This window comes from Centroberyx affinis, unplaced genomic scaffold (genome assembly GCF_046629955.1).
Source record: "Centroberyx affinis isolate AG114_WGS23_722 - 3 ecotype Tasmania unplaced genomic scaffold, CSIRO-AGI_Caff_v1 ptg003328l_1, whole genome shotgun sequence".
NCBI classification, from domain to species: Eukaryota; Metazoa; Chordata; class Actinopteri; order Beryciformes; family Berycidae; genus Centroberyx; species Centroberyx affinis.
The window spans coordinates 86,866-110,242 of record NW_027281329.1 but is presented as its reverse complement, the minus strand read 5'-3'; the positions used below and the strand labels follow the sequence as shown (position 1 = coordinate 110,242).

At 41.6% G+C, this 23,377-nt stretch overlaps 1 protein-coding gene across 1 annotated transcript; it reads right to left on the bottom strand.

Annotated features, from left to right (window-relative positions):
* Positions 1–2,403: 2,403 nt before the first annotated feature.
* On the bottom strand, positions 2,404–20,564 carry rhpn1 (rhophilin, Rho GTPase binding protein 1). The gene is given in 17 exon segments (XM_071538711.1): positions 2,404–4,064; positions 4,192–4,344; positions 4,836–4,982; positions 5,385–5,461; positions 5,552–5,746; positions 6,038–6,163; positions 6,810–6,966; positions 7,066–7,253; positions 7,469–7,635; positions 8,153–8,277; positions 8,731–8,808; positions 9,245–9,285; positions 9,288–9,319; positions 9,786–9,914; positions 18,003–18,118; positions 20,235–20,327; positions 20,541–20,564. Coding segments are annotated over 17 exon segments (2,058 nt in total). The 3' UTR covers positions 2,404–3,854.
* Between the last annotated feature and the right edge of the window lie 2,813 nt (positions 20,565–23,377).

Here is a 23,377-nt window from a genome sequence, read left to right as displayed (position 1 = left end):
AAGAGAAGTCTGATGTATCTTAATCTGACCATCCATGGCTGATGAGTTTGGACCACACTCACCTGATAAAACATTGTGCTGTAGAAATGAAAATCTTCAAGCATCTCTTACAATTGTTGTAAACAACTGTGCAGTAAAACAAAAAAAGGTTTTAGGCTTCAGTTGCATGGAACAATTGTATCAATTTACCTCAATACATTAGCTGTCCAAATGTAGAAATACTGACTTTTAGACATCAATAAAACACATTTTATTTTGACTATGGGTATTGTTACGAGAAGAGCTATAAGATAGCTGTGTAGGGATAAAGCTCCAAACCTCTCTTCAACATAGGAAGATGTACTAGATTGCTGTGTGTGTGTTAGTGAGAAACAAAGAAAAAATAAAAGGTTGATTGGTTTGATGGTGTTAGAATATGCTGAATGATGAAAATAACAAACTGACACACTGGTCTCCAGTAACTGAACAGCTAGTTTTGAGAGGGTAATTCCTCTTTCCTCTTGTTCATTTTTGTCTTTGTTTCGCTCAAATGGAGAAGTTTGAATCAGCATAAGAAAACAAAAGAAAGTATGACTGCAAAAACATATGCTGGGCAATCTTCTATACTTCTGTACTCCATGTCCGGTGTTTGAGGCCTTCGCCATCAAAGGAATGTGGACTTCATTCTTCTTGTCACAGCTACATACATCTGTCAGCCAATCGACCACCTTTGTCACCTTTGTCTTCTCCCAAGTGACATGATTTCCTCCCAAACCTATTCCAACCAATGATCATTAGAGATGAAGTAAGAGATGCAGGCCTACCTGACACATTGAAATGTATGCTTGTGTATTTCAACTTAAATTTATGTTATGAAGGAATAGCATAACTGCACACCTGATCCCAGTATTTCATTTCAATCAAAAATCAAGGCAATGTGTTGAATAATACATTTAAGCTATATAAAGACACTCTTAACGTTCTTTAAAGCACAATACCAACCTTGGTTTATGCATTCTCTTGTCCCCTTTGCCATTTTGAAAGATGCAACTTTGCATTTTTGGCATTTGTGCGTTTGGAACAAAAGGAGGGCCAAAATAGCTTGTTAGCAGAAACAAAAGCAGGCTGATAACTCCCACTTGGAGCCAACTGAAAGTAACAATATATTTACATCAAAGCTCCAAAGAGATTTGTAGCCTTAGGCGGAACAAAAAGCTGTGTACTTTTCCTGATAAATATTTTCATTTATGGACAGGAATGTAAGGATTTTGAAGGGTTTTGATTGATGTATTTCCCCACAGCATGGCAAAACACAGAAGCTCTGCCAAAAAATGTACAGTAGGCCTATCCCGTGTTTATCTGAGGGGGGAGAGGGGTCTGCAAAAAAACATCAAATACTGAAAAATATACTAACAACCTAAATGAAATTTCAACTTGAGCTACATGAGCTGTTCAAAAATCTAACAAAACTAAGGATTGTAAGGTCTAACAATTACACATATCTAAATACAGCGATTTTACATATGAACTGATGCTTTTTTGTATGGAAAACAAAACATGGTAAACACCTGAGTTTGAATTGTATTGGAATGAACACTAACAAAACACTTCAATTATTCTGAAATCACCTGGGAAAACTATGGACAAAAACCATGAAAATTGATTTTTAATTGTGGGAAAAAGTCACCTTTAACGGTATTTCTGTGTATCACATAATATTATCTATGATGCACTGTAGAGCAGTTGTGCGTGCGCACACACAGACACACAAACACACTCACACTAGAGGCCATCATCATCTGCTGCGGCCCAGCTACAGTCAATAGCTCCCAGCTGCTTTGTTTATTGATTACTGATTGAAAAATGATTGGCTGTGGAAAGTAAACACAGGAGCACTCTTCTACAGAAGGTCACGGGGGAACACACATCTCACTAAATTTACAGCCAGCACAGCGTCTGTGTGTGTGTGTGTGTCTGTGTGTGCAAACACACACACAAGGGGCTGCACAGAGGCATAACCATCAATGTGGATTAATGCATACAGGGGAAAAGGGGAGAGCATTAGGCCATAAGTGCCTCAGGAGAATTGGCAGCGGATTGCCTATTTATCTAGTCATTTCTTTATTTATCTATCTGCAGCTGAGTTGGTGGAGGAAGATAGCCCTAATGACCTATAATGTTCAGATCTCTAATATAACAATCATTTCATTTTTTGCCCGTGCATAATATTAAGACAGTTCTCAATGAAGGGGTATACTGACCCCTGTTGGTCACAATGTATCAGAACAACAATAGAGTATATTATCCAAAATATTGTATCATTCACTTTTATTGTAATTACACATGAAAAAATACTGTGCAAATCCCCAAAAAGAGAAAATTGGGGATGGTCAGAATTTTTAGACAAAAAGAAATAGAGAAAAAAAACAATTATTTCTCTTACAAACACACTCTTGTCAAACAGTTTGTTCACTCACTCTCACTCTCCCACGAAGTAGAGACAACACACCCATGACCATGGACCGCCATGGCACAAAGCTGTATAAACTGAACAAAAATACACATGCCATGGCAAAGCACATGGCATTGAGTTGGACCAAACAATGCGCTACAATTCACAAATTTCTAGTTGTATCAAAATTTTACAAAGATAAAAGTTCAAACAATGTTAGCTAAAAAACTTTTTTTTCCACAAACAGCCTTAGTTATAGTTCCTACTATTAGCTAATAGTAACATACAGTGGCTGGACTCAGAAACTGTCATGAACATGACAGACATAAGAAAATATAAAACTCCTCAGAACAATGCAACATTGTGCACATTAGAGCCATTATATCACATTGAGGGTCCTTTTGTACACAAGTTTCATGCATCCCCGCAGGGTCTCTCGGTACCGCATTTCATTACAAAGACATAAAATCTCTCTCATTATGAAACATCTCTCATTATGAGCGTTACATGTTCAGTATTGCAACATTCAGTCAGAACTACATTATTAAGAGTAGATTTGTCCTCTTCAATAGAGTCCCAGTGCATTAAAATGAACAAAACTACAAAATATTAGAATTTTTTTTAAAAAGATATCAAACCTCTGAAGTGCTTTTTGGGTAATCCTACCCATCTAGAGATGACAAAAACAAACAAAGCCTAGTATTATACCAAGAACACTGATTTAAGGACGGAGTCCAACTGTCAACGGAAGAAGGAACTAATCCAAATCCGTAGACGAGCTACAGGACCGTCTCCATCTAGTTGTGAGTGGATTAAGGGTTGAGTGTGCTTCATTGGTTTAACAGGCAACTGTTACAGCATTCTGTAACCACAGAGGCCACGTTAGGATAATGCAAGACACAGAAAATGTGTCAGAATCAGAAGTGATACTTGGTTGTTAAATTCAACATGGTTCTCTCAATACTTTTGCACATCTATAGTAGCTACGTTAATGTTACATTACATAACATTATGTGAATGATATACTGTAGTGGAAGGAGCTTTGAGTGATGCTCTCCTTATTTCTATGACAAATTGCACCTGCAAATTTTGGACTTCTTTCCTGAAGTTGAAAGTGCTGCAGACTGGATGAGGACTGCCCCCTTTTTGTCAATTAGATTACTTATCAGTTGTTCAGTTTTTATTTTACTTCAAATTTTCTAGTCAGCTAGTTGTTTGGATCGATTTTGTTTTAAATGTTGCTTTCAGTTGTTTCTCAAAAAAGTTGGAGCACATCTTTCCCATCACAATAATATTCAAAAGGATTATTAGTCTTTGACAATACATGGATCGCTGTGTTACAGAGAAGACTTGGGCGATATGTGCTCTTCCAACCAGTTCCACTGCTGTGATTCCCTGAGTGGTTCCTCTGCACGGTCGTGTCTCAGTACATCGCTTCAGTGTCTCGGATGCTTCCAAACGTCAAACTGAAAGTGCTTCCTAGTCTCTTAGTGACCCCACCCCCTTCCCTCTTCTTCTTCCTGTTCCAGTTGAGCAAGGAGGCGGAGCTCTGGCCCTTGGATCCGCCCATCAGACGCTGCCGAGTGTTCTCTTTATCACTGCTGTGGGAGAGCATGACAGACCTCCTCTCCACCTGGTAACACACGCACCAACACACACACAAAGTTACCGCCTGGGACACTATACACACATGTGCGTACATATACTGAAACAGCAGCCATGGACATACCCCACACACATGCACACACACATACCCTTACCTGTATGTCATGTGAGTGCAGTGTGACAACACTGAGCTCCACTCCTCTGTCACTGCAGCTCTTGAGCATGTGCACCACCTCTGCATGTTTGGCCCACTTACAGTCCTCTCCATCCACTGCCACTATGTAGTCTCCCTCCCTCAGTCCTGCCTCCTAAACACACACACACACACATTGAAGAATGACAGAGTAAAAGTCCAGATTATTCATTTGATTCCACCACCTCATACAATTTTTTTTTCTTGACTGCCAGGTCTTATACTATAATTCAAAATGTAAAAATGCCCCTTCATTGTACACTTAAAAGCTACAGTATGTTTCAATTCATTACGTCTACACTGTTCTGTGTGTGTGTGTGTATGTGTGTGTGTGTGTGTGTGTGTGTGTGTGTGTGTGTGTGTGCCTGTCCCCACACAGCATGGACAAATAAAATTGTGATTGGTGATACATGTGATGATGATTGATTGACAGGAGGATGTGCATTATAACCCATACCTAATGTGTGCTTGTGTGTGTGTGTGTGTGTGTGTGTGTGGAAGACATGAGCAGGATTGTTTGAAGTGTGTGTGTGTGTGTGTGTGTGGAAGACATGAGCAGGATTGTTTGAAGTTATGTGGATAAAAGGCGAGTGTTGTCCATCTCACCGCAGCACAGCCCCCAGGCACCACTCCGGCCACGAGGACAGGCGAGTCTCCTCTTAGCGTGAGGCCCAGACCGCCCTCTCTCCTCTGCAGACAGATCACTCGCACTGGGCCCCAGCGCGCCCGCGCACAAAACACTGACAGAGGACCCTGCAGCACAAGAAAGAAGCCACCCTCATCATCATCATCATCATAATCCTCATTGATCAAAACTGAACAGTGTAGCAGTGTTTCCTGCAAAGTGTTTTGTAGATGTTGGAGTTCGAGGTAATTTTGGTTCCAAGACTCAGGTTTGGTCCTGGGCCCATTCCAGGATCAGTTCCGCTAGGCGTTGCGGTTTAAGAATGGCTCTTATTTGGTTATTTGTCTCATGGTATATTGACAGTTGTGTTCCAATTATATAATTTGTAATTGGTAACTTTTTGGAGGGTGGGCTGCGGCCAGATGATGAATTCCGTTTATATTTTATTCACTGTGGGGCAATTATCCATCTGTGGAAGGCCATCGCAGTTAATTAATACAAAGGAAACACTGCAATATGGTGTCTCTTACCAGCCTTTGGAAGATGTCAGTAACCTGGACAGTAGAGAAGTTGGGCGGAGTGATGTCTGGTTTCTGATGGGTTTGAGCTGTCAACACGAGAAACCACAATCACTTACTGCCATTTAATCATGTGGTCAATACTGTTGTAATGTATATGGTTTAAAGAAGATACTTACATTGTATCTCTGGAGCTTCAGCGGTTTCGTCGAAGTCGTCCTCTCGGTCCAGCTCAGAGTACTTGTCCAAAGAGCGTTTGTGCATGAGGGACAGCACATCCTGCAGGATGTCCATTTTCCTCAGGATCTTACACAGACTGTGGACACGCATGGCCTCCTCATGTCTGATCACTGCACGTCGCAAGTGAGCTTTACCTATACACATGCAAACACACACACACACACGCACACACACAAAACAAAATGGCCACAGAAATTTGAAAAAAGACAGGAATCTCCTCTTCCTTCAGCCACCTTAAATATCTGTGTTGTGACACTTGAGATGAGAGGGACTCAGATGAGAGATGGGACAGGACAGATCATCTATTGCAGAAAGAGCCAAATAAAACCTTTTCCTCAGTATGTGATGTGAGCAGGCCCAATAAAATGAAAAGATAACAATAAAAAAAAAAAAATAATAGTATCATTTTAAATAATCTAGCTCACCTAGCTTTCGTCTCTCCTCTGGGTCTCGCAGAACCTGGCTGAGTGGCGGCCCTGCAGGAGCGCTGACATGGAACTGGAGGAAAGCCTTCTCTGCTTCCTCATTACCATCCTCCTCCTCAGCAGTCTCTACACAACAAGATAGACAAAATATACATATACTGTATGTACACACATAACATACAGTGCACACAATTCTCCTGAACAAGACAAAACAAAACAGAAAATTTACGTAGTCCTTAATGTGCTTGATATTTTTCATGATGTTTTAGCCAGTGAAATCTATTCAAACCCAATTGTATAATTTCTAAAATACATGGTCATAAAATACATGAAATACATATTTATTTTTAAATCCTGAAATGTTATGCTAAAAGGAGAATGCTCAAGGAGAGTGAGAAGTCCAGGTAAAGGCTTGTCCACAGTATTCCCTGTTTTTCAAACTGCTGCCTTTATTATTTCACTTTGGAAAAAAAAAAAACACCACTTTGGACCGCATATTTTTGTCACACGTCTAATCATAACTAAGAGGAGGCAGAATTTCTTCTGCCATCTTCCATAGCTAGTTGACAGTTTGACTGCAGCCCTGCCCTGACATGCTTCTGACTCCACCACCAAAGACAGTGCAATCAGTCTTCTCTTTTCTACGGGTGTGTTGCAAAACCTCATTTTCCATACTATCAGTACAAAATGCTCTGCTCTTGCACTAGGAATAGTGTGACCACACCCTAAGAAACACTTGACTAAATCCACTGAGTGGTTCAGCGGTACTCACGTGTGTGGTCACAGAGTGCAGCAGCGGCATAGTAGTGGGAGAGGGCGCGGAAGTGTTCAGATTTGACCTGAACCATGGATGCCCAGGAGAATGGCACATAGTCCTTTACCAGGGGCTGGGACATCGTCTGCTGCACTAACGAGTAGACGTCTGACACCTGCAAGATACACATGCACGAGTTAGTATCGCACAATATGAACAGTAACAACATAAACAATAACCAGAGATGTGTGTGCTTTAACAGCATTGTGCTCACCCGTGCGGCCTCTTGTGCCAGGCGGAGTTGCGAGGTGAAGTGTGTGTCTGGTGTGGTGAGTGTGACACGCTCAAACACACACTCCTGCACTTGGGCGACCATCAGCCGCACCAGCATGCAGAGCGACGGCCCGCTCATGTCCAGACTTGGGGCGTTGGAGAAGTTCTCTTTGAGATAATTAAAGGCACCTAGAAACACACAACAAAATAGACATGACCACGCAAATATGCAAAATATTTAAATGCACAAATATATACAAAATATAGGTACACATAAAACCACATTTCAAGCAGTAGAAAAGGTGAATAGGCACAGCTGCTGTTGTGTTCTTTGTGTCTGGGTACCCTACCCCTTTGCTGTGGTACGTACATGTAAGTATTTACTGTGTGTGCCGTTTCAGTACCTGCTGCTCTCTGAAAGGCGTCTATAGCTCGGTCTATGCCAGCAGTTGCAGAGCGGTCCTGCCGTGCCCCGATCTGTGTGAAGAGGGCACCTATATTGAACAACACACTACCCTTCTCAAAGGCCAACGCACGCTGGCACGACGGGACGCCTGTCAGAGAATCATACCTGCGGGATAGATGAGAATGGATGAAATGACTCTCTACATTCTGTGTTCATGTGTGTCATTAACTATACCCCATGAATCACTCACTTTTGCTTCAACTTGTATTTCCTTGTTAAATTACATTACCATTTGAATTACTGGCATAGCTGTTCCATGAATCATTTGTTTTCCTGAATTCATCATTGCATAGATGCAAGACACTTCAATCAGCGCATATCACTCCTGACCAATCACAGAGCTGCTTTGCTCATGTAATGGTGTCCAGCTCATAAACGTGCAAGTCCAATCTAAATGCCCACTGCTCATATGCTCTAGCTGACTCTGCTGTGAAAAACCACTGCTGGACCCATAGGGTCACAAAGTCCAAATGGTTAACTGGTTAACAATGAAAATGGGAATAAAGTCCCACTTTGTCATACTACTGTGTACATATTCATACTGCTTTACTGTTTGTACAGAATTCTCTAACCCAAGCCATTTGCTGTAACATCTTGCAGAAATAAAGTGTATAAGTCTGACCAGTGGAAGTGCACCCCCAGGTTCCTGTGTGGGGGGAAGAAGCGCTGGTCCAGGTAGTACAGCTGGTTGTAGTACTCCATCAGTAGCTCCAGGCCAGCCTGGTCACGACTGGGTGTACGCATGGCCTGGCCAAAACAACAACACAATGTTGACAGGCATCCAATGTCACAGATGGATAACCAAGACAACTATTCAAAATAATGGTAATTAAAAGTGGGGATTACACAGCTTTATGTTGAAATCTATGAAACTGGTGGGTGTGTTAATGGTGTTGGAGCTGTCACATTTTCCCCTAATTAATTTTGACTGCTTATCCGGAGAAAGGTGACAGTATTGTCATTTAGCACTTAAAAATGTTGTTATCTTGTAATTCAGACTGGCTGTGATTTTAAGTTAGTGGTTCCCAAACTTTTTAAGCCATGTCTCCTTTAACCATGATTTTTTTTCTTTCTTTCCACTTGCCTCCACATCTTCCCTGCAGTTCCATCATCACCCCTATAGGAGGCGCACACTGATTTGCTAAAACTAATTCGATGAATGTTTATTTTTTATGAAGTTGCATGAATGCGTTTATTAACCTGTCTGAGCTCCATAAGCTCTTTGATCTCCTTGTCATAGACAGAGCTGTCCTCTCCATAGTGTTCACAGATGAAGTCCTAGAGAGGGGAGACAGAGGGTGGGATGTAATGAGAGACTTGTTACACAACAGCAGACCTGGGGAAACCTACATTATATAATTTTTTTGTAATATTTAAACTAATTGTGGAGTGCTCGATTTTTCCTTTAAAAAAACTTCATCAACTTAATATGTTCTTTTTTTGTTACCTGGATGGATCAGGCCACCAATTTATCAAATGTTCTTGCACTGAATTCATACCTTTGCCTCTAGTTTGGAGCTAGTGTCAAAGGTGGAGACACTGCTTGTAAAACACGGTCAAAACAGTGTTCCTCGTTTACCTTTTTTGAATATTTTAAATATATTCATCCACTATTTTACTCAAGTCTGCACATTTGTCAAGGAATGAAGTAGAGAAGGAAGCCAGGGGAGATGAATCAAGGAGGGGAACAGATGGACAGATGCACTTCCTTCACCTGGATAGAAACGGTGAAGTCCACCTCTTTGGTTTCTTTAAGCCGAGCGGGATCATGGGAACGTTGACTGCCTCACTGGGAAAAGAAATTCATATTGTGTATATCCATGTACACATACACATACAGGCATATAGCCACAGTCAAGTCTGCTCTGCCATCTGCTTGTCCACAAACCCAGCAGGCATACTGCTCAGTACTTCATCCGCCTAATCAGCAAAGCTAAAGCCAAGTATTAACCCTTAAGGCCCCCCGCACCACCACAACACACAAAAACCATGCACACACTCCATGGGGTCATTAATGACACTCTAATCAGGGGATTTATCCCTCCCATGACCCAGGGCTGCAGACGGAAAAAATCTCCTAGCTGTGCCTGGCCAAATACACACAGAGTGAGAGTGTGATACAAAATGCAATGGATGCTTGTTTTCTCTAATTATAGTTCTCGTTAGTCTAATGAGGGTGGCCTGGAATGCAAAGAACGAATAGTAATGAGGTGCGGTTGCGTGAGTGTGTGTGCGTGTGTGTGTGAGCTGCATACCTGTCAGTCTGGTAGACCTCCATGTTGCTGTTGAGCTCCTCAAGTTCCTCTTTGAGCAGCTGCAGGTTGGAGTTGACAAAGCTGAGCTCCAGAGCCACGGTCTCCTTCACCTTGTTGTTGGTTGTGGCCCTAGAAAACAACAGAGCATCCATCTGATTCTATCCGTCATTCATTATCACATACTGTCCATTCTAACAGTCAAATAATATAGATGAGACCCATGGTGGAAATAAAAAACGAAAGGAAAAAAAAAAACACGAGCAGTTCAGCTGTGTACCTAAACCAATTAGGCTACATATTCTTGTTTTTCCCCTGAAAATGTAAAGTGTGAAGACACAACCTGCTCTCAGGGCAGCACACCTTGATTAATCTGATGATGATCACCGTGATGTGATACAAAGTTGTATTATTTTGACTTCACACAGATTAGCATGCTAGCTATTTCAAGAGGCCTTTATGAGATGAGATCACCAACAGGCCACCAACAGGATCACACATCTGCTGACCTCTGATATACATTTGATTCATTACATATTCATTTCATTTTTATATTTAGTCGTCATACTGTCAGTCCTTGTATTGAAGAGATAGCAAAAAATACCCATACCACAAAGACATATAATCTAAAATCTATTGAGAGATTAACTACTGATCCAAAAAAGGTTAAACACATACGGATATTGCATGAAACTGCATGAAAACTAAACAAATAAATACAAATTTCTACTGTTGAATACCCCTTAGGGGAGTACACACTCCCCTAAGGGGTATTCAGCAGGGTATCGCATTGGAAATCTTAATGATAGAAACTTTGCACATGCATACATTTTCCATATGCACAGTTTTTGATGCCATTTTTTGAAAATTGATGGCCTCCTTCAATAAAACATTTATTTGTGTCTTTTTCCTCATTTGTTTTTTTTTTTACATCTGTTACTACGTCTAAAAACCCTGTTATTTGAGAATGAAAAACATTCAGATGTGAATTTGACAATGCAAAAAAAAAAAAAAAAAAAATTTGGGCCTTTAATTAAACCATGCTAGCAAAGCTAAACTAATTAGCTAGTACTGCAGGCAATTACCACAGAAAACAGTTCTTGTCAGTGTGCATTATGTTATTGTGTCTGTCTGCATTATCAGCACACAACTTCTATCAGAAATTACATAGTGCACCTTGATGAAAGTTGACTTGAGGGTTGAATTTACATTCATGAATGTAGGATGTAGGCACAAGTTTTACTAACACAACAAATGTATTAGACAGTGGGCTTGTTACGTAAAAGGCCACACAAAACAGCCCCTTGTTCAAGGCGTACCACTCCAAAACCTCTCCCTGTCATTTATTCATGCAGTTATCCACCCACTTCTCCATCATCCTCTATTCATTCAATCCCTTGCTCTCTACTCCTCTTCAAAACATAGGGGAAGGGTTTTGTGGAGCCAGCTCACATTGCTATGGGGGGTCTGATGTCATGCACAATGTTCCTGGAACTCTGAGGCATCACTAGGTTGCCATGGTAACTGATGCTTCACACTTTGCTGGAAAAGTGGCCTGGGAAATTCCATACTCACACAAGCATTTCATTGGCCCATTGATATGAGACATCTCAGGGCCTGGTAAGAGTAGCACATTGGCACTGTGTGTGTATGTATGTGTGTGTGTGTGTGTGTGTGTGTGTGTGTGTGTGTGTGTGTGTGTGTTACATGCACAAACAACACCTCCCACATAGCATGTATAATTGAACCAGGTTTCTCCAAAAACTACAGATGAATAGAGCCTAAGTTAAGCATTGGATGGGTGACAGAGCGTCATCCTTTGTCAGAAGAGGATTAAAGCTGATCGGGAGCCTCTCAAAGAACAGACAGACACAGACACACACACACACACAATGATGTAATGATGGCCCACTGGCAATACTCATCAGCAGTTTCAATTGTTAGGGGGAATAGGCTGTCTTCACAACAGAACACAAATACAAACAGCATAGAAACCAAATAGGCCTACATCCTCAGAAAAATTTTAATTTGCTTTCTCAGTTTCAGCTGTGACACAGTAAAACAAATTAATAAGGATAAAAAAAATAAATATAGGCCTATAGACAACTGAAAAACTTGCAAGCATGATTAAATTATTAACATTTCATATCACATAGCCAAGGTTTATTGTGTACTACATAAGCCAAAAGTAGTTATAACTTCTATTTCCTTGTGTGATTTTGAAAATCTAACAATAGCCTACTGGTTTCAACAGACATTGGGCCTCATTCATGAAATGTGTCTATGATCAGATTTGAGCTTAAAGTGTACTTACGAACGTTTTCATAAACATTTCAGCAATCTTAATTTCTTCTCATCTGAATTTTCTCTTTGGTACGGTCAAAATCTATGTTTGGAATCATGCATGAGGGCCGAAGAGGTTTTATGCTTCATGCAAAATCACTTTAACTAGTTACAAACCTCTTATTAACAACAAAATGTGTATCAATGCATTTGTAAGCAGCCTACAAATACAACCATATTATATACAAAGCTATGCACACATTCACCTTAGTGCTGCTGCAAGTTAGAGAAATACATCAGTAAAAGGTTGATCGGCACAACAGCGTACTGCTGCAGGACATTTATTCACAGTACACAACGTTTTGACCTGTCTTTAGGGACTGTATATATGAGAGAAACACAGTCTCATTTCATGAAATGAGCATTAACTCTGAAATGCAAATTATGTGTTGTGGACACACAGCACAAATTGGACACATCATTGTCTCTCCGTTTGTCACATAAAAAGGTTAGCCAACTGAAACAACTTTGGTTAAGGTTAGGTGAGTAAAACAATTTGGTTGACGTTAAGGTAAGGGTCTGGTCATGGTTCAATAAGACACACTTTTACTAAAAATGATAACTTCAGTCATAGTAGAAACCGTCTTGGCGTTGGGTCCTTGGAGTTGAAGACAGATGTGTACGCCCATCCACCACCCTGAACACAATGCCCTTGCTTTCCACCACCAAGTTCAATGTCAGACCACTACCTGTTTCCAGTCACGCTTCCTTCATGCAATTCTTTTGTGGTGGGAAAACAAAGTTCTCTCATTTTTTGTGCATGCATTTTAAGACATTGTGCTCATTTCACGAAACTTTGGGAGATCAGGCTCCTGACAGCGATGAATGGCTCATAATGTGCTTAGACTACCCAGTACAATCTCCTGGATCTCTGCAACACCCTGGAGCCACAACTGAGCAGGAGAACAAAAAGGTCCTAGCCTGTCCACATTTCCAGGTGCTGTCTGCTCTTGCCTTTCTGGGCCGGCATATCACAGGCATCCGTCAGCCGCACACAATCCCAAATATGGTGGATGACATCATTATGGTGGCTCAAAAATATATCAAATTCCCATGTTCTGCAGTTGAACAGAATCAAAAAGGGATTTTCATGCTACTGCTGGCCTGCCAAACACCTTAGGAGCAACAGACTGCACATATGTGCACATCAAAGCACCGTCTCCAAAAGTCTTTCCTTATTTAAATTGCAAGCAGTAACACTCCATAAACACGCGATTGATCTGTGATGACACCTAAACTAGGTAAATGTGTCCTGCTGACAAGGAGGGACCCACGGGTCGCTGGTGTGGACACACGTCTTGACAAGGATACTGCTGGAGATGCATGGTGCATTGACTGATAAGTGATATTTTCCAGTCAGCATGCCATTTATGGGGTTACCAGGGCATCTACCTATGCTAATCGACATCAACAAGCACATGCATTTGTTAGATATTGTGATCAAAATGACTAGTCTCTATGATTTAGAAAACATCTCCTACATCTCTATAGAGGGCCTTCTAAAGCAAATAAAATAAAAATAAATGTATCAACATTGTCAAAATCTGTAATATTATCTGTGACAGCAAAAATCATAATATATGATTACATGCAATTAATTTTCCAGTCCCAATATGAAGCAGATATTCTAAAAATATAATAATTTATCTTACATTTTTGGCATTATTCAATTCAGTTGATTAGATCATTAGTCTACCTGTAGAAATAACAACGAATGTGAATCCTTAACACACGTACAAACAAACTCAGGAGTCAAATGCACTGCTGAACCTCACCTTTGAGCTAGCCCTAACCCTTGAATTAATGTTAATCTGTCCTGTTAGACCACCTCACCTTCACCTCTCTCTTCATCTCTCTCTAACTCGCTCCCTCCTTCACATATACATAACACACACACACACACACACACATCTCTAGGGTCAAGCCAAGGACAATCTGATTAGTCAGCTTTAAATGGGCTGCCAAATATCCCCTTCACACACACCCACATGCACGCACATTCTACAACACACTGTAGCAATTGAGGAAAGACAAAAGTCCAGCTAATTCTGTGTATGGACTGGCTGGAAGAGAAGGCAAAAGTATCACTGAGGCAGAACTTGACCCTTCTACTTTGTAATATTTTTGAACTGAACTGACTGGTGGTGTCAACCACCAGCCCAGGATTACAGCTAGTTAGCGTCTCCCTCAGCTGAATTCCCACAGATAACACACCCTGTAGCACATGCCAGCACATAACATGACGTCTCCATCAGCCAATCAAAACCTCTGATGAGTTACAGCCCCCCCCCCTTTCATCTCTAATTAGCATCTTAAGCCCCCTCTCCCCCCCATCACCACCACCACTCATACCTCAATCCAGTTCCACAGCAATTTAGTGTGTGTGAGAGAGAGAGAGAAAGAGAGAGACAAATGTATACAAATGTATGTTTGTCTGTGTGTGTGTGTGTGTGTGTGTGTGTGTGTGTGTGTGGACTACTCCAGTTGACCAGAAAGGAAAAAAAAAATATGTCTGACAATGCCAGACAAATAAGTGGGGGATGAGCTTCCCGGGGCTCTGTTGGGAATCTGTGCATGGGAACTGGAGGGGAGGCGGACACAAAGCCTGTTGATTAGAGGCAGGCTGTGTGGGGGTCCTCTTTGTCTCCCTGACCCGCCGTCCCAATAGAGAGGGGAGGAGTAGTTGTTTTATTTCCCCTACTCTGAGTCATCACTCTTTCAGATAGCCTGAACCAATAAAAAAACTGTCAGGGACAAAGGTCCATAAAAATCCCTACTAATTCAATAACTAGCCCAATGTGATATTTTTTTCTTCCCCGAGTAAGCTCTTCTGGAAACTTAATTAGTTGTAGCCAAACAAGTGTGATGGGGTGGAGGTGGGGGGTGGTGTTGGTTGTCTTTTAATTAAAGGCACTGCTGTTTTCTGTGTTGATCTTATTAGATTCTGACACAGCAACACTAAAGAGGCAGAAAGTACCTCCTAGCCTTAATTAAGTGATCCACATCTCTCACCTCCTCCGCCTCCTTCTACTCTCAAATTACTGTGGATCTTTATGTGAGAGAGAGAGAGAGAGAGAGAGAGAGAGAGAGAGAGAGAGAGAGAGAGAGAGAGAGAGAGAGAGAGAGAGAGAGAGAGAGAGAGAGAGAGAGAGAGAGAGAGAGAGAGAGAGAGTGTCAGCCCAGCTAAAAACAGTTTATCTGCTGAGTTACGAGACTTGATGATTTTACCACCAAACCAACGCATTCAAATTATCCAGACTTCTAGGTGTCCTACAAGGCTACTTACAGTAGATATCTACACGACAACCAGCTGTTGTCTAGTTGTTTTCATCATACAAATTAACAATACACACAGATGTCAACACAAATGTGTATGCCACTATAACCCAAGGTAACCTTTCTAAATGATAAAAAATGTTAGTATCTAATTTTAAGGCAAGTGTGTTTTCAGAGAGTTTTGTACAGGGGCCATCCATATTAGAAATCTAAATTTACTGACAACTGTAAGACGCTTTGGATAAAAGCATCTAGCAAATGTATGTATGCACATATTATTAGTGGTGCACTTACGGTATTATACTAACCTGCTGCTGAGTGAACAATGAACAGTACAGCCTGAGTAATAGTTGAGGAGAGAGAAAGAGAGGGAGAGAGAAAACGAAAGCGAGACAGAGAGAAACAGAGAGAAGCTGGGAGACTGGAGGGGATAAAGATGACGCTAATGTTCTCAGAGCGAACACTTTGATGTCCTGCCACCATTTCTTTTTTTTATATCTCCATTTCTTCACCAATAAAACTCTCGCTTTGCTGTGTGAATGACAGCTGGCTGCTTTTAAAACACAAGGCCAATGTAGCTCTGTGTATTCTGCGGTTAGCCTAGGTGGTGGCTGCAAATTCATGCCGCTGTTAAGATCTTGCACATAATAACTGTTATGCGATGAGTTTGGAAAACATTAACGGGCAAAACAGGTGTGTGCGCAGACACACACACACACAGACACACACACACAGACACACACACACACACACACACAACACAATTAGAGAAGACACACAAGCAGATAGACGCATAGACATACACGCAAACACACAGTGGAACACAAACAGAGCCATAAAACTGGGTGGTGCTGGTGTGTGTGTGTTTGGAGGGGAGTGATCCCTGACCCTTTCCCACCACAGGCCTGGGGGGGTTGGCCTGAGAGCCTTTGGGACCAAAGAGCCACAACACAGGACTCTACCATATGTATGACAGAGCTGACATGGACAGCAAGTTAACAAAGAGCAGTTAAGGCAGAAGAACTGGAGGAGAGCTGAACAGCATTTATCATTATGCCCGAGAGAAGGAGAGCTGATCCAGGAGAAAGTTTTGCCTTTCACATCAAAATGAGTGATATGAGCGAGGGGTCCAACTTGCTAGATCAGATAATTTGAAATGGCTGATGAATGCAGGCCTATCACTGCAACGAATATCCATTTTAACAAGCCATTCCATCAAGTATAGTCTTGAAATCCTATTTCTTAAAAAATATGCCAATGGGTAGGATCATTCCACTTATTTCACATGAAAAACAACTTGTTTCAATATATTATCTTGATACTGATCAAGTGATCTGTCTTGTTTCAAGATATTGTCACATGCTTCAAGGAAAATTCTCAAAACAGAGGAAATTGCATTGGAACCAAGTGAAATTATCTTGCCCAACTGACAGATTTTGTTCACTTGGTTTGACAAAAACACAATATTAAGACTCGATAGAAGATGGAGTTTCTGCAGCATGTGGAGTTCCTCTGCCTCTGTGATGACAACCTCTGATCAGGGAATACTCCTCTGGGTCAATCTAACCTTTGGTTAGCTTTTCTGGCACAAAGTCAGTCTTAACTCTGTGCAAATGGAAATTCTTTAAACTAGAGTAAAGCAGTAAAGGTAAGACCATTCTATGACCAGTCTACACAACAGTTAGAGCCGGGCCAAACGATGGGTCAAACAGGCAATCCAACTGTGCTTTATGATCTTGTAAAGCACAGCTAGTCGGTGCTACACAAAAAAACAAAAAAAAAAACAGAATCTGTTGCTATGCTGACTAGTGTGGCAACTAGGCAGCCAGTTAACCCACATTTACGATTTCTCTTCTTTATTATTCTTGGTACTCTTGAGCCCCCAGGTGTCTTGTGTCCGTACAGTGTCTAGAAATAATTTAGAGGGATCACATTTACACCTGACATGAAAATGCGTGTTCTGTGTCCACAGAGAAATTGGATTGCTCTTTTCCCTTACAAAGCATAGATCACAGCACTCTACTTTCCATTTTCACTTCCCCTGAAAATATTTTAATCTTTTAGAAGGATAGCAAGCACTAGGGCTTGAGCTATTTGAGCTATTATATGCAGTTTTTCTCAGTTCTCACTTCTCAAAACAGAGGAAAAATTTGTCTTAGACAGCAGAAATACTGTAAGGCAGTTTTATGCAGCTACTGTCATTACTATTCATAGCTTTGCCATGCCAAACTGAGATCAGATACGTGGTCTCATCGCTCCCCATCAGCAAGTACAATGACTACTCATTCCAATAAATTACAATTTTCAACCCTCCTGGCTATTTTTAAGTTGCTATACCACCTGCCCACCACCCGTTTGCTTTGTATGCACCTCTTTGCTGGATCAGTGCGCAAACATTTATTTCTGTTTACGTAGTTGTACGTGGATTGTCCAAATATAATCTCAACACCCAAGATGCATGTTGAGGCTAGTGCCTCATACCAAATCACACCACCGGTGTACCCAGAATAGTAAAGAGGGCCCTCTTGAGTATTATTCTTATATTATGCCATTAGCCCCCAGCCGGGGAGCACCTCCAGTGGCCCATCCCAGGCACCTCACCTGAAGAGGTTCTCTGCTCCGGCTCTCATGCGCATCTCCTTGTTGATCTGCTGGTTGATGCGAGCTCGCCGGTGCTGCAGCTTACTGCGCTGAGTCTGGGCAAAGGGATCACATCCCTGGAGAGAGAGAGAGAAGAGAAAAAGAAATAGAGAAACAGACAGAGAGCAAGTGAGATAGAGAGAGAAAGAAAAAGAGAGAGACAGACAGAAAGAAACAGAGACAGCCAAGAGTGAATGTGAGTGAGAGAGAGCATGATGAATTACATCAGCAAATCCAGAAGTCTGTGTCTACATGCTCTACTGTGTCATTGAGTGAATGTCACAAAAGTGAATTGTGTACAGTGAGCATGAAATAAGGTTGCTGCAAATATGGAGCGGGATCCCTGTAGTACAAGATTCCCAGGTGAAAACACTCAGCGTAGACTACTTTAAACGTGAAACTGGTCTCACATCACCACATCTCCAAGTCTCATGAGACTAAGAATGAGCACAACACTAGGAGGCCTTCCAATAGCCAAATAATCAATGAGCCTATTGGTTGTTTGACGACTTTTATTAGCCGTTCATAATCTAAAGAGTTGATTTTTTCAACTGAAGTTCGCAGGATTAGTTTTGGTTTTTCCAGCACAGCATATTTTAACACTCCAGCTCCGAGTTTAAAAGAGAAAGTCTGAATAAGACAAAACGTCTAACTTTGATGGGCAGTTATGATACTTGAACAATAAGTAATCTGAGGACCATTAAACACTGGGCCCAGCACACACACATGGACAGCCATACCATATACGTATATATATCAACTGGAATTGGCAAGGAAAAATACAGTTTATGTTACTTATGACAACATGCCACAGATGTGGGGTTCAGGAGAGCGGCCGAACTGATGCTAAAGATGGTAAGACACGGTACAGCAGGAGGTGAGCAACCATTAGGCCTTCTCCCTAAAAGGATCATATTTTAATAGAAAATCGACTTAGTAATATGTCAGAGCCTTATATCTGTCCGAAGATTTAAAGGCCTCTTAAATCTCGCTTCAAAAAGGCATTTTGCCAACACCACAAGAGCAGCTACCCCGCAGCTGATTATTGTTAAATGTCTGCCTGCTAAAATCATCTATCTATCATACAATGCACCACCGCTTCACACTTAAAGGGTAAACAAATGTACCGTAACATGACGGATGGAGTGGCCATACTGTAAACATGCTGGATACTCCCTCTCCTTATCCCTCTGGTTCGCTCCATCACCTCTTCCATCCCTCCCGCAGCCAACTCGTTCCACCCCGCTCTTCTCTCATTTTGTCTGACTTTCTCCCTTTATCTTTCTCTTTCCCTCTCACCCAGTTAAGGTGTTTGTTTAGCAAGCGCCACGTCAAGTAATCCTCAGAGTGCCTGTGTGGATTAGGGCTTCTGGCCGTACTCCCGCCTCTGCTCTGCCATCAGGAGGGCAGGAAAGGGTGGAGGATGGAGGCGCTCGCTGCTCGATATCTGTGCGGATAAAGTCTGTGTGCTTTTTAAAAAAAAACTCTATTTATCCAGGTAACATTCACCAAGCATGCATGTTGTTTTCCAGTGTCACGCGGCTTCAGATTCACTCAGTTACACACATGTACACCTGCAAGCCACCCAGTGCAACCCCAGTCTTCTATCCACTGAAGTAGTTGGGAGTGAAGTGCCTTGCTAAGGGGCACCTGGGAAAGCTGGAAAGTGTTACTCATTCACTTTCCCCATCTATATTTCCCCAACTGTTCTGAGGGTTCAAACCAGTGACCTTCCTCTTCTCTAACCTCTAGGTCAAGGGTTCTCTGACATTTTCATGTTACGGACCCCAAATTGCCACACAATACGCCACAGACCCTGATTTGAAAAGGTTTTGTCCCAGGGAGCCTGAAGTGGGACGATTTATCTTGTTGTTGATTTAGTACTGAATTGTACACCTGTCTACACGATATGTGGAGAGATAATGGTGGAGGGGAGGAAACCTATGATTAGAACAATCATTCTTATACATTATCTAACTGAGGCAATTTCTAGAGAAGTTAACTTATTCCTCTTTTTGCTGGTAACCCCCTGGAATCCCTCCAAGGACCACTGGGGGTCTTCGGATCCCATTTTAAGACCCCTAGCCCAAGGTTACCGCCGTCCCGTGTGTGTGTGTGTGTGTATGTGTATGTGTATGTGTGTGTGTGTGTGTGTGTAGCTACAGTACTGCAGTGTATCTCTAGGTGTCTCACCTTTCGGATGCTCCCACCGTGGCTGCCCTCCGCTGTGGGTAATGTTAAAGGCATCTCGTCGTCCGAGGCAGCGTCTGACAGGGACATCTCAAGCTCTCTAAGGGGAATGTCCATATCGGTGTTGTTGTACCGTTAATTTCCTCATAATTTACAGTGTCATTATTAAGACATGCTGGTTTGAGATTACCCTGGATTAGACAGACAACTTTCAGCCCTAAAATCTCACAAAGTAGATAGCTTTAGAAGCTATCTTGCCCTTATCAAGCCCAAGCGTTACGTTAGCTACCTTAGTCGCGCTGTTACCACTTGCCTTGTCGCAGGTTCCTCCATCGTGAAGCAAAGCGGGACTGGCGGCGAAGAAGTTGCTACATTTCGTGAACAATCTTTTTTCGGCAACTTTGACTATTCCTAGATGAATACAGAGCTCCAACGGTCGGGTAGATGTCCAGAAAACTTTTACTAACGCTACTCAAAACGCTTCTACCACACACTACATTATGATACCACCTCCTCCGCTTGCTTTCTTCCACTTCTTGTGCAGCGTGAGCTTATTCAGTGAGGCGGTCTGCAAATGTCGAAGCTAGCCAATCACGACGCACTGTACGAGAGCGACACTAATCGTAACAAATCAAAACGAGGATTCTTTCCAACTGACAGCCTGACCTGACCAATTGTAAGTCTTATAAGAAACATCCCCTCCCTCCGCGGGCCGTTGCTATGGCAACGTCAGGGTTGTGGCTTGTGTGTGGGCTCCTTTGGGCGTACTGTGAATAGTCAAACATTTTAGAGGCTCCACCTCTCCCTAGGATTGACAACTTTAATATAAAAGAAAGTAAGCGACAGCACAATCAGCATTTGCACACATAACCATCTCTCTCTCATCTCTAAAAGTCAGAAACCAAACTGAGTTGCCCCAGTCTTGTCACTAATATGAAGGCCTGAAAATATGGAGCGGATCCGTAGACAATAAATGGGATCCACACTTTGGGGGAGCCATAAACTGGTTGTTTGACTTTTTACACTTTTGAATTATGTTTATTCTATTGTAGTATCAGTGCTGAACCCTCATTCACCCCAGTCAACGTCCCTGGTGCTCAGCTTTATACTCAAGACTGTGATGTTATCAAGACTGAGAAGCTTAAGCTGCTCCACACAGAATGATAGCGAAAGATGATGATTCATACTCTATGGAAGCAGCCTCATTTTTTTCACAAGATAAAGTTTTAGTTTTCTGCTTCTTTGTCTTTGTGTGAGAGTTGTTCATGTTCACAATAATGGTTGGACTGTCTAAGGCTGTATTGTGTGCACACATGCAATACTGTTCATACAGAATATAGCAGCAAAAAGTGTCTAAACAGCTTCCAGAGAGACAAGAATTATAAGCAGTAGCCCAAATAATCAATGCACAAACTGTCCAAGGCAATGACAGTGATTATGTTCAACTTTCCATAGATATTTATTGCTAACTACACCTTTTGCTCTCATTCCAAGAAACAAGAATTTACAGAATACCACTCAGTCCAAGCCAGTGAACAATATTCTCCATTTAAGACAATAATTACTTAATTCCTGTAGACTAAAACAACCATACAACAATACAGCCACACAACCAGCAATTATGATTCTCTGCAAATCAGTGTAATTGGGTTATTTTATGATTTCCATGTCTCCATTTCCACAACAGAGATTAATGAGCAAAACCTGCAAATATCCATACTCCCAATTTTGTGTTCAAAATCGCAAACAGCATAGCAGAGCATACAAAATTAAAAAAACAACTTTGTCAAGTGAGGTAGTGCATTGTGCAGAAGTTTATTCTGGCATCAGAACATTGGTATTCCTTCTTGAAATTTAGCCATTGCTGCATTTTTTATTATTTTTGTTTTTCGATTGCTTCAACTCAACTTTGGACTCCAAATGTTTTTTGTTAGAATTTCATTATCAGTCACTATCATTCAGTTTCGTAATCATTGTCTCCTCATCGCTAATTAGTACTTTTGACACTCCTTCTGGGCTGATGAGGTGATGGCAGAAAAATAAGGAGGAGGGTGGGGGGCTTAGTGGATGGAGCTGTGCAGCTTTAGTCTCTGTTATGCTCTACAGGAACTGGCTTCTCCAAAAAGGCACCAAACATAAAAGTCAGAGTGGATCCAGAAATTGAGTCTGATTCTTCTAGCATTGCCCAAAGTCTCATACTTCACCTTTTGACTTTTAGACTCAGTTTCCAGCAGGAGGCTATTCTCTCCAACATTCTTGCCGATTTTCCTCTTCACAATGCTCTGTTTTGTCCAGCAAGATTTGACCTTTGTTATTCACTATCTCAGCAATGTTTGCCAAACTCTCATATAATTCTTGTCTGACTAATTCATCCTGATCCAATTTGTTTTGGTTTCATGAGATTGGAGGAGACTAGATCGGTTCAGGGTGGCGTGGACGTAATGAAATGAGGTGACCTCCTTCTCACACTCTTTTTGTGCTTTGTTGCCATCTGACAGAGGCTGGTACTCATCCTCGGTGCTCCTCAATTTGCGCAGCCACATCTCCATGTGGCTCATCCTCCTGCATGTTGGCCAGCCGGTTAATCATAGCTCTTTCCCAGAAATCCATGACTTTGCCCATGCTGGCAGCTGGTCAGCTCCTTCTGGAAAGTGGTGAGCAGAGGCCATCTTCCATTATACCCTTGGCTGCCACCTTGAACTGAGACCACTCACATACAGGGATTTTCTTGGGACAGAGTTCCTCTAGGGGAGACTAATTAGTGTTGGGCTGTGGATGAGTTGGTATCTGGATTTCAGTTTAGGATGGAGAGAAATTGGGCGTTTTATTAGTTTCAGTGCTTTCAAAGTAGCCCTGAGAGGGCAACTCGTGAAAAGATTCAGAGAGTAATAAGTAACATGATGGCACCATTATGTAAACTCTTCTGTTTTTAATATATAATATATGGGCAAATGTTCAAGGGATTCCAACATCAAATTGTTGAAATATGGAACTCGAAAACCTATTAGGTCAATTTTGCACAATCCATTACAAACAATAAAGTAAAATGAATAAGAGTAGGATGATGACAATATACTTTTTTCAAAGAATTATATTTATGACTGTAAGTCTACTGTAACACACATGAATATCTTTTACACAACCAA